Genomic DNA, 12,129 nt, shown 5'->3' on the forward strand with positions numbered 1-12,129 from the left:
TCTCTTTCCCTTTTTCTCTCTTTCTCTCTCTCTCTCTGATTTAATTACGACAATGGCATCCGTAACAACCTTGTTGTGGATCAGCGAAACTCACGCGATGGATCGTTTGGGAACGCCTCTAGCAACAGACATTGCTTGATACATGCAATTGTTTTACTTTTAGTACACTTCACTTTGTAAAGTGTTTTTTTTACTTTTCCATGAACATGTCGCATAAAAAGATTGAAATAAAAAAAGAGGACTAAAGATTCGATAATGTGTCCACTTAATCATAAATCCGACTGTCGGAGCAGCAAATTTTTGAGAAATACAAAACATGTAAATTATAGCGTAAACTGAGGATAATATTTCAATGGGTGCGAAGGTTAATCGATGCTAAAGCGAAGCACGTTTATATGAGGATTAAGGGGTAGCTACAAAGGGGGTGAGCGTAACGGGTAGAGAAGGGCAAAAACTATTGCGAAGTAGATAGCGAACGTTGCGGTGAGAGCGGATAGGCGAACAAAAGCGGAATGCCGAGACGTAAAACAACGACCACTCGAACCGACAATTGCTGTTTTCGTTTCAGTCGGAAGCTTCGCCCGTTTTATCCCTCAGTTGCTGGAAATCGAAGATTAAACCGAATCTCGAAGGAACAGAAGATTATTGAATTTCTCCGCCATGTAAAATTTGAAACAGACTCGCCGGTAATGCTGGACATTTTTCAGTTTGCGGTCGACATTTCTGCCGATTATCTCATAACATTGCGAAGTTGCCAGCATTGAACAGACATTCACAGCTTTAGATTTGCAAAGGGATGATTATGTAAATTGCACGCTTAATGCATTATTTAAAGCACCATTCTAGACGATCTGTAATTTGCGATGGAATTCAAAATAGAAATCTATTTGTAATTTTAACGTAATAGAAAACATTTGAAGAATCGAAAAATAATGAGGAATGTGAGAAAATTTACAGTTTGTGTGAAAATAATGTTTACAGACGCGGGAATAAATCTGCTGCGCGGATTTTAATGAACATGTAGCTATGTTGTATAACGTATTGATATTTCTAGCGAGAATCCTGTTTTCTCGGGCATAAGCTTTCAACCGAGAGCTCTTACTCGAGCCAGATAAGAAAGACGGAGGTACAAAAAAAAAAAAATTAATCACAAGGAGGGAAAGCACACCCGCCCTTCTTCTGCTCTATTTTTACGGCACATTTTTCTCGGATCACGCGCGGGCGTCCTAGAGAATCGACTCAAGTCAAGTCGAACCGAGCAACGTGGAATGCAGGCTATTGGTTCAACACGATTTTTCACGAGACTTTCCGGTGAAAAATGGCGAACACCTTCCGCCATGTCTGCCCTAGCAGTGTGATCTTCCTCGATGAAAATTTTTCCAGCCAGATCTAATCCTTCTTCAATTCGATTTTTTCAATACAATTTTTATACAAGCATATATATTTTATAATTTATCAATCGATTATTCGATCGATCTTTAGACGTTGCTACTGTAGCATTTTTGACGGCTGCGTTCCAAGTTTTACATAGCTCTCGTTTATCAATCTTTATTAAATTGACTGAACTTTAAACTTACTATTTTCCTTATTTTTCTTTCTCTCTCTCTTGACTTCAAAAATATAAATTAACGTTACTCACTGACAAAGATTTTACTTTTAAACAACATTGCAAACAACTCTGCTTCGAAGGAGTTGTTTATCAAACACAATGCATGCTTTTGCGATAATTGTATTAATTTATTTCTACGAATTTACTTTGTGCATTTTTTACACATAATATAATTTGCAGCAATAATTTTTTAATGTGCCAGTTATAACCGTACTAATAAAGGTAATAAACCAAAATGTTGTCCACATTTCTTTTAAATACGTTTGTTTTTGGACTTGTATCTTGCCTCTGGCTGGTTCATCTTTTTATTTTCTCTAATATATTCACGTATACAATGGGCGAATTACCGCAACGTATACGCAATTTGGAAAGTAATTAGTACGCGCGCCCAATTTTGCACGAGCACATAAATGGTCCGCGGAAATAAACCGCAGGTTTTTTTTCGGGTCAAAGGGCTCATTTCACGTCATCTGCGACGTGCCCGAGCACAGCGTTCACAATAAAAATGACCTCAAGTCAAGTTTCCAGCCGTTCTTTCCCGAGCTCTGGACAGCTACACACGAGTGGCAAGCCGTGTTCCTGGCGCGACACTTCATCTCTCCGTCCCTTCTTTCCTCACGTACGAAACGATGAAAGCTCGCCCGGGATCTGACCTGTTCTAATTCGAGCTAACTCGGCAACCGGCGCGCTTTCTTCATGCACGCCGAGCGAAGACTAATCGAACGTCGAGTGGTTTCTCTCGACGACAAGCCGCTCGCGCGAGTATGGTCTCGATATTTGCTCAGAAGCTCGAGAGTGTCTTCGCTTTTCCAGCCATTTGCATTTAATCTTTCCGCCCCGACAATTCCATTCCGAGAACGAGAATAAAGAGTTAACGCGTTTTGCTAATGTTAGCATCTGGAATGAGCAAGGTAGTTTCATTGCATCCGCGAGATAGCGATCAGAAGTTGAACGGTTCGATACTCCAAGTTTTTTTATCGGTGCAGTTTAATAATTGATATGTCATTTCTCTCGTTTTTCAACTCTCCACTTTTTACTTCAGCGACGAGAAATAGCGTGGAAAGTTGCAAGTTTGATATGAGACTCTCAACGATTCAATTTCCAACACAATTGTCTCCGCTTTTATTACCTATTCATTTATTTAAGAATGTTAAAAAAAGCGATATTAAATTCTCGGAAAACTTCACTGCAGTTATAATATTCCAAATTTTTAAATAAAAGCGCATTTAATTATTTGTATCAAATGTGCAAAATGCCCGGAAGAATATTTAAATAAATAAGTTGCTACTTACCGATCTCCAAGTACTTTTGATGCACTGGATCGTATTGCTCCCAGGACAAGCTGCGAAATCGACTCTTTTCTCTACTAGCCGGCAAAAGAGTGTCGTTTCTCCCATGATGATCGATAATGTTTGGATTTCTGTAAATACAAAATCGTATTTTATCAGCAAATTTGTTTACAGAAAAATTAAATTTACGATCATATTTCACAAATATTGTATTATAATATTTGTACAGTTTTCTTGAGACGTTATTGTGTCTCGAATTTCTAGAGATTCCGCGTACCTCCACCAACGCAATCGAAATAATGTTTCCAACAAATTATTTACTCGCTTGGATACAGCTTTGTAGCTCTATTCTTTTATTAATATCCAAATATGTATCTTAATCTTGCTTAAATTGAAAGCACACACACTGATTGATCTCTGAATCTTTAAAGACTTTTTACATGATTTCTATACATTTTTATTGTTTTTCTCCAAAGTAAAAGACTCAAGTTCATAATTTATGTAAAAGAAAAAATATGAAACTTTCAGCTGAATAGATAATGATATACAAGAGTGATAATGTGCACTACATATTTTATATATTTTGAAATCTCACATCAAGGATTCTAGATGTCTGAATATAACTTGGATATTGAAAAATTAATAAATTACTATCTCGCTTATATTTTATTACAAATTTATAACTTGTAAAGAGTAGATATTTTTGCGAGTTTTACATATCAGACCATCTAATGCAAAGTGGAAGAAAAACTCATAAAGTTTGTTCGTTTCTTAGCTTGCGCATTCTTGGTTTACATCGCATGTGAAACTTGCGAACTATCTCTGCCGTTGCCTTTGTTGCGGCTAAGACTGCAGAGCCCATGCAGTGGGCTGAGCTTATTTTAGACGGGAAACAGAAATACAATTGAGATCACATGTTTACATTAACAACAAACGCCGTAAAGTTCTTTGAGCAGGAATAAGAAATACAAGCAACATCATCTTTTGATCAATCGATAATCTATCTGTACACATAAACCAGCATTCTTTATTATACACAATATTTGCAGCGATATTACTTATTACATCAAGATAGATTTTGATTTAATCGACACTGCGAAATTGGAATAATTTACAATATGGCTGTACGGAAAGCTTATCATTTTCAGAGTTCGCCGCGATAATGGCCGCGTCATAGCGAGGCGTTCGCGCGCACGATGAGCTGCATTATTTGGGTAATTCGTCAGATTTATGTGCGTGCGGGGATAAATACCAAAATCGCGGATCCTTGATATCGCGATATTCGAGAGCATATCGTTCGATCGGTCGAATTACAAGGATAATTACGAGCGAAGTTGGTCGCAAGCCAGATGTAAATCACGCGAACGAGCGCGAGAATGCTTTTCGCCGAAATGGAAATTTCGCCGCGTGAAATAAGGCTGTTATTTTAGTTATAGCAATATCGTCTGTCATGTGAGCTCGCTTGAAAAAACATTTTATTTCGGTAGACAACAAACCATTGCCGAATTCCCGCCGTATATTAAAAGCAACTGAAAATTGCCGCTGCATGGGTATTGTTCTCCCGTGTATCGCGAGTCAATATTTTTGCAGCACGCACTTGAACTTTTATTGATTAAGGCAATGTTCCACAACGTTCAGTTTAATTTTTAATTTTCAGCCGCATTTTGTAAAATACGAGAAACAAGCCAGTTTAGTACTTGCTCGAAGTCCCTTGATAGTTTTTTGATATAATTCTAAACTATTTTAATATATAATATTTCCGATTTTTACATATTTTTAATTTCACAATTATCATTTTATTTTAGTGAATTACAAAGTGTAAATTTCTGGCTTTTAATATTCTTTCATTTGTTTTACAATTGCACCAATTTCCGGGAAAGTTTATTTTTCAATTAATTTAAATATTTTTATTCGATGGAACATTTAACATAAATTTTATAGAGTTAAATACCAATTTTATAGAGTTAAAAGTTGTAAAATAAATTTGCGTCACTTTCGGTTTATATTATTGAAAACTGTTGTGTTTCGTTCTTCAAATATTCTTGACGAAAAATATTGCGCCGCAACCGACTTTCGATTTTTCTTGTTTCAAGCTATCATGATTTATGACGTTATAGTTCATACAGTTTGCTATCCTGCTCGTATAAATTCAATGAATTATGTAATGTCGGTTACTCGTTTCTCTGAAAATGCATCGCCGACGATACATAAATTATGAGCTGCGACCATTGTACGGGCGCATAAAATATGCGCAATATCACTGATGCATTACTGTAAAGGGATCTCTATCAGTTAATATATCATTACAATTTTAATTAAATTACCCTCAAAGTACATTAACATTCCAGTCGCGAATTAATGATTAATTGCGATTATCTTTGTCTCAATGCAATGTAACGCAATGCAAGATGCAGAATTATTAGTTTTATTCATGGAAAGCATTTAATTTTTCTTTCAACTTACAAATAAGTAGAGAATTTAATTGTTGGAAATAATTGCGGATGTGCAGAACTTCTCTTTTGAGCTTTCAAAAACTCATGCTGAACGTCAATCTTTGTTGCCGACTAAAAGCGAATGCAAATTGATTTTAACTTAAGTAGCAACAAACAGGTATAATTGATAGATGTCTAAAAAAATTTGTATGGAATATTCCGTCAAAGAAAATTTCTTTATTTCCAACCTATAAATAACTTGTTGCTTCAATCATACATCTGCTGAGTCTGCGAAGCAATGTTCCGTTCGAATGATGAAAGACGCTGGATACAACAGCTGGTTATGCCGATGAAGCCAATTACGAGCATCGTGGTCGTGTATGGACCTATAGACAATCTCCGCTCGGGAGATCGATCGCTAATGGGCGCGACTGCCAGTTAGCATGCATCATCGGCGATTTAAGTGAAACCGACTCCGATCAATGGCACTGCCTCTCTCCCTTTCTCTTTCCCTCTCACTCTGTCTATCAATTTAAAGCTCGATTTCGCTTTAATCCCCTTACGCAAAGTCGCTTAGAAAAATGCCGACTAACGCGGGATCTATGCTAGTTCAGTGGACCTTGATGTTACACCTGGACGAGCCGACATTCACCGCAAGCTCCGGCTCCTGTCTGTACGTGAATTATAACATGTATAGCATAAAGTAGAGTGGAAACATACGACAGTGGCATACGATAGCACGGGAAAAGCGTTGAATAAAAGATACGGGATGATATGCAAGATACGGAAAATGTAGAAATAGCATATATTTTGTTGAGTAAACATTTTTAAACTTTCATATAAGCTAAAATGTAGTATTAGTGTAAAATATCATAAAAAAATTGTTTTTAAGTAATAAAATAAAAATTAATTCTATATTGCAATATTAACGGAATTAATTTAGCAATCGCATACCATGACGGAAATTTGAAACGCACTCGATTATCTTTAAATTTTTTATAATTGTATTTTAATAATAAAGCTCTGTAATTAGAAATGACTGCGCTAGTGCTTCGGCTAGTTCTCGCAGCGCGAGTTGGTCATACAATTTCCTGATATTACATATAAAACCATATTAACGTTATTTGGCGATTACTTCCTGTTAACGTTCCAGAGTTAATGTGGACGTTCGCCGGGGATTCATAATCAAATAATGAAAATTTCGTTTGGTCGGTATTCGGTATAATGAAATTTTACTGCGAAATCATTCCTCTGATATTATGCGCCGACTTTTCTGAACGAAACAAATTGAAACTACCTGCACTATCGTTCCTAGAGCCGTGCAGTATCCGTAATTGCGAAAGGCAGTACATCACTGTTGTGCCGTACGAAGCACCCTTCCTCTCTCAATTCCTCTCCCCCTCTCTCGCTTACTCTTTCCATAAGTCGTTAACACATTCTTGGTCGCGGCACTGCAGAATTTCCTGCTGATACATGCGAAAAAGCTTCATATTCGAGCTTAACATCGCTTTTAAAATGTACGTAGAGAGAAAGAGAGAGAGAGAGAGAGAGAGAGAGAGAGAGAGAAAGAGAGGGGGAGAAAATGAAGTAGCCTCTTTTCCGCATGTCTCCATATCGTCACAGTGACTTGTCATTTTTCCAAAGTGACGATTTTAAATTGCGTTGCTTCCATTATCAATTCACAATCCATTAAAATATATTTTAGAAGAAAAAGTTTTCAATTTATGACATTAGACACGATACATCATACTTTTTGAACCTGCGATGCAAGAATCGTGCGTGCAGCGGTGAAATCGAACAAACCGAGATCGGCAGCGAAAGGCAGAATTTTATTTACCGAGATTCTCCACAACTCGCTGTCGGGGGAAAAGAACAAAACGAGCTAACGGCTAACCACATGGTCGTGACAACGGGCTACCCTTTCGGTGTATCAGGGGTTGCACTGGCCGCTCTAATTGGATCCCTCAATGAAATTAATGAATGTGGACGACTTTGAGGCCGAATCCCGGGCCAGAAAAACGTTTCGCGCTGCGTGCCGTGACCGCCACCGTCTCACTAGCCGCACACCGTTAGACGAACCCTCTCGCTCGCCAGCCCCTCGCTTATTCACTCGTTGCTTCGCCCTTCTTCTGCCGGCGCACAATAATTATGGCAGTCGTGTGCATCGCGCTCGCCGTGTCATCCCACCCCTCCCCCCTCCCCCCCCCTCATTCCCCGCGCCGCCCCTCTTCCGAGTTCCGGAACATAGGGGGGTTGGCTCGTGGTCGGTGGAAGATAGGTGGTGGGCAAGGGGTGGGTTTTAGTCCGGGAGAATATTAAAGTTTGCTCATTAACCGCTGATGCATTGCCCTGTCGGCTCACCCTTTCCATCCCCCCTCCCCCCCCGCCTCGCCCGAGTCTCTCTTCTTTCCGCCTCGTCTTCTTCTGCGCGTTCTCGTTACGACGATACGAAAGTAGTCTCGTATTAACGCGGATAAAAAATGTACCGTTCGGTGCACTCACCCCCCCCCTCCGCGATTATTAATCATCACCGACCAGACCATCAAGACGTGCCCCTGCGAGAACATTGGTTTAAGGCGGGACACGGATCGCGCGATCTTGGCTAAGGGAGATTTATCGCGGGCAGATAAACCAGATGCGATTAGTACCGAGGTGCTCCGAGGCAATGTGCACTATTGGAAAGTAGCATGTGAACTTTCAATGAAGTCGTCCTTGCTTCCTTACAGTGGAATAATAAGTAGCTAATTTGTACGTCTCTACGCTAGCTCTTCAAATGTTTTTCATTATATAAAAAATTGTAAAGAGACGGTAAAAATAACAAATAGATTGTCCACCTCGAATTTTGTTGTGAATTACAGATTGCCTGAAATGAATAAATTGTGATGAATATCTGGGTTTGATAAATAAATCTCTTAATTTGTGTTGCACATACTGTTAAATTTGATACTTTAAACACGTAAAATACCTGAATTTGTAAAAAAAAAATGGCACAGTTTTGTGTAATATTTTTCGCCTCTATTTTTATTTGAATAAGTTTATGTTAACAGAATAAATATCTCTCGTGGTTGTGATTTTATATTTTTATCTTTTTTTTTTTTTTTTTAATTATACCGCGCTACGGTCGCGAAACCTTGAAACATAAACGAGCATCGAATGAGGCCCGGGGCAATCCAATACCACAGCTCAAAGCCGGCGCTCATCACTCTTCATCGTTCCCTTTGTCATTGAGACAGAAATGAAAGCCGTTGCTGTGGTAACCATTTTAACGTGTCTCCGAAACCACTAATAGCAATTTACCCAACGTGCATATCCAGGTAGTGCGTAATTAAGCTCTGCCTCTTCCCACGCCCCTTCGAGCCACCCTCATCCCCCTATGCGAGCGAGACACGAGCAGGTTTTGTGGTTACGAAGCGCGCGCGCGCGCGCGCGACACGGCAAGAGAGCGGGCGGAGGAGGTGGGCGGGAGGGGGAGGGAGCATTAGCGGCATCATGGACCATGCTCTCTCTCCCCGGAATGCCGTACCGAGTCGTTATAACGCTCTTCCTTCCTCGGAGGAACCACAATGCTTCCTGCGAATTTCCAAATCCATCTGGATTACAGCCTCGAGCAACGTTTCATGGCGGAATTCGCAGTGAGTCAGCGTCGAAGGCTCATCGACGTTACGACAAAAGAGATGAGCGACACAGATATAGAGGAGCGAGGTATTTTGGAAATTTGCGGGCGACATAATAGTTAAATTATTTAATTGCTAAGGGTTTAATTTTTTTTTTTTTTTTGGAAAATATGAAATTGTTGCGAAGGATTATTTTGCTTTTCAGAAAAAACGTAAATAATAAATAATTGTACACTGTAATAACAATTGGAAAATTAACAGCTTACAAAATTGGAATTTTTGCAAAGCGGAATGAACAAATTGAGTGAAATGCTGCGACCTGCACTTTGTATTTATATATAAATTCTTAAGAATGTTATTCAACATTATCTGGCCAAGCACCTACCATTCACTGTGCATTATCTGTACGTTGTAATTAAAACCCCCTTATTAAGTTGCAGACAAATAATTTATTGCTGTGTACTATTTTCTAGGATCTATATGCGCCTCCGCCAAGTTTCTCCAATTCGCGCAAAAGCCGATTGTTACCATTCTTGGTAAGCCCTGTTAACGAGTATACGGTGTAATTACCACTTTGTTCATTCGTCTACACTGAGTCAGAAAACGAGAAACGTGCCACGAAATAACACGAACTTTTAAGGGTCCGCCAATCCGATGAAGCACACGTTGAATCAGGGTTAAAAGTTTCGGCCAACTGTGGCGTAATTAACGGCATTTAGAAATCCACGAAAACTTGTTGATAGGGATGGAAGTTCGTCCCGGCCAATTATTTGTAATCTAAACAACGTACGCGGAGCGCATCATAAGTTGCGCAACGTCATTGTTAATTTCTTGCGTGCCGACAGCCGAGAAATCTTTAGCGGCTGCAATTCCTGCGCCGACACGAAATGAGGTTGCTGTTAGTTTCAGCACGCGCAAAACATTCACAAAACTCTAAGAGTGAAAATTTTCAAATATTCAGTAGTTTTCAACGCTTTGCGATTTATACGCGAGTTATACGAATTAATTGGAAGAATATAGTTAAATCATAATTAATAAAATTCACTTTGAATATTTTATTCATAGATTTTATAAATTATGAGCTCAACATAGTCCGCTTACATATTCTGAATTCTTCATTTAAGCCCGGTTTAAACGATCTAAAATTTGCGACAGAATTTGCGATAAAAATTTATTTATAACTTTAATGGGAATTTTTTATTTTTTAATAATAATTATAATTTTGCAATAAAAAATATTTAAAGCATAGCACATGTCCATCCAAAATAAATATATATATGATATATATTTCCGATATAAATATAAATCACACAACATACGCGTGTATTGCGATTTTCCAAATGCTTTCAGCATTATAACATAAAATTATGAATAACGTTCTATCTCGAATTCTACTGCAAATTATATAAATAATTTCAAATAAATTTTATTAATTAAAAATCCAAAAGAAAAAAAAAAATATATATATATATATAAACAAACTATGTAGTTGGAAAAATAACATCATTTTGCGCAATAGAAGTTAATATGTATTGCGAATATATACATATAAATGGTACGCAGTAGTTTTTCAACTATTTACTCTTGGTTGGATCTCTGCAGTTCTCTCGCTTTGCATTATCTTCATGTCTTTGTTGTGCATCAATCTTGCTATCGATTCGTTTTTCTCCCTCTCTCACAACTGCTTCCACTATCCCTCCTTTCTCCCCGCTGTCCATCCATTATGCATACTACGAGAAAGGAAAGGCTGTCCAACCACCGATCTTACCTGTTGCAACGCGAGAGCTTTCAGTTTTCAAGAAGTGCAGCCACAGGGACTTTTATGTACAGACATTAGATCAGACAAAAGAATACGCGCAACGCAAAACGTATTAAGTTATCGTCGTAAGTTAAACATAACAGACTACTAGCTTTTTTCTCAAAGTCTTTTCAATCTTTTGTCATATCTGTGCACACAGAGAGCTTAAGTGGAATATTGGATTTTTAGAAAATGAATTTTTCGGTTAATTGTAAGACGGGGCCTTTAAAGGTGGACTTCTTATCTCGTGTCTTTCACTTTGAATTCCGGAGCTGAAGAAAGGAGCTGGAAGATAGTGGTGAAGCGAGAGCGGTTAGTTTTGCATTTATGAATCTTGAGTCCTCTCTCTCTCTCTCTCTCTTTCTTGGCTGCTCAAGGAGGATTAGAATGCATGAGCGTTGCTGCGGAAGCTTTAACCATAGACCAGAGGGCATTAAGGGCAGCTTCGACGGCGCGTTACCGCGTATGTCTGCATTATGTGGAGTTTACCCGCGGATTACGACAGTAAAGTACGACGGCGGTATGGTTTAGGGGAAGGGGGTAAAGGCTGAGGGGGGGCTGCAAGCACCGGCCAATGTTTGCGATTGCCGCATTCGCGGTTATTGGACAGCCGTACTGTTTAGTCCTCGACGATTATGCTAAATTATTGTTTACACCATTCTGCGCCATACTCATCTATTTGCCGTCGGCTGTACTAGCCGATCGTTAGGAAATTATACTTGTTGTAATTATTCGGAAGAACCGAGATATGTTAATTAATTTAACCACTCCAATTGCTTTGTTAATTAACGCATTTCGGGCGTTCGAGGCATTAAATTTTCCCCATTTTTGCATACTGTTTCACGCGTCAACGCGTTAATCATCAGCTTCCGGCAATACCGATTAAACCTCAAAGTCATTCCAAAAGATAGATACCGGTATAGGATGCGAGTTCCGGTGAGCAGAAGGGATAATCCCGCGGAGTTAGTGTCAGTCAAGCCTGAATTACGACGTGTGATGGTATGGACGGCTCTATTTGCTGTAAAATTATGATAAACTGCGCTTCGCTGCCCGATAATAAATACGTGATCGATAGCCGTCGTTATTTCCAAAACGCACCATTACACGACAGAACATTATCCGAAAATATTAAAACGATCAACATGCATGCAATGGAACTGTTATACCTAGTTTACGGAAAATTAATTTCCATACTGTACATCAGTCGTATACATATGTATATCTTTTTTAAACGGTTTAAAAATATTAGCGTTAAAAATAAAAATAAAATCAATAAAATCAAATCAAATATAAATATAAGAATTAAATAGAAAAAATTAGTATTCCAAGTTTTTAAAGTGTTAAAATTCGAATTTGTGAATGTTTTTCATCGAAATTTACATTGCGA

General features: G+C 38.6%; 1 protein-coding gene across 1 annotated transcript in view; it reads right to left on the minus strand.

The window, feature by feature from the left end:
* Positions 1–12,129, minus strand: part of LOC105674936 (neuroligin-4, Y-linked) — a 187,854-nt gene that overhangs the window by 27,706 nt on the left and 148,019 nt on the right. The window contains exon 10 of the mRNA XM_067349407.1: positions 2,902–3,029. Within this exon, the coding sequence (XP_067205508.1) occupies positions 2,902–3,029 (128 nt within the window). The remainder of the gene's footprint in view (positions 1–2,901; positions 3,030–12,129) is intronic.

This window comes from Linepithema humile, chromosome 2 (assembly GCF_040581485.1).
Source record: "Linepithema humile isolate Giens D197 chromosome 2, Lhum_UNIL_v1.0, whole genome shotgun sequence".
Taxonomy (NCBI): Eukaryota; Metazoa; Arthropoda; class Insecta; order Hymenoptera; family Formicidae; genus Linepithema; species Linepithema humile.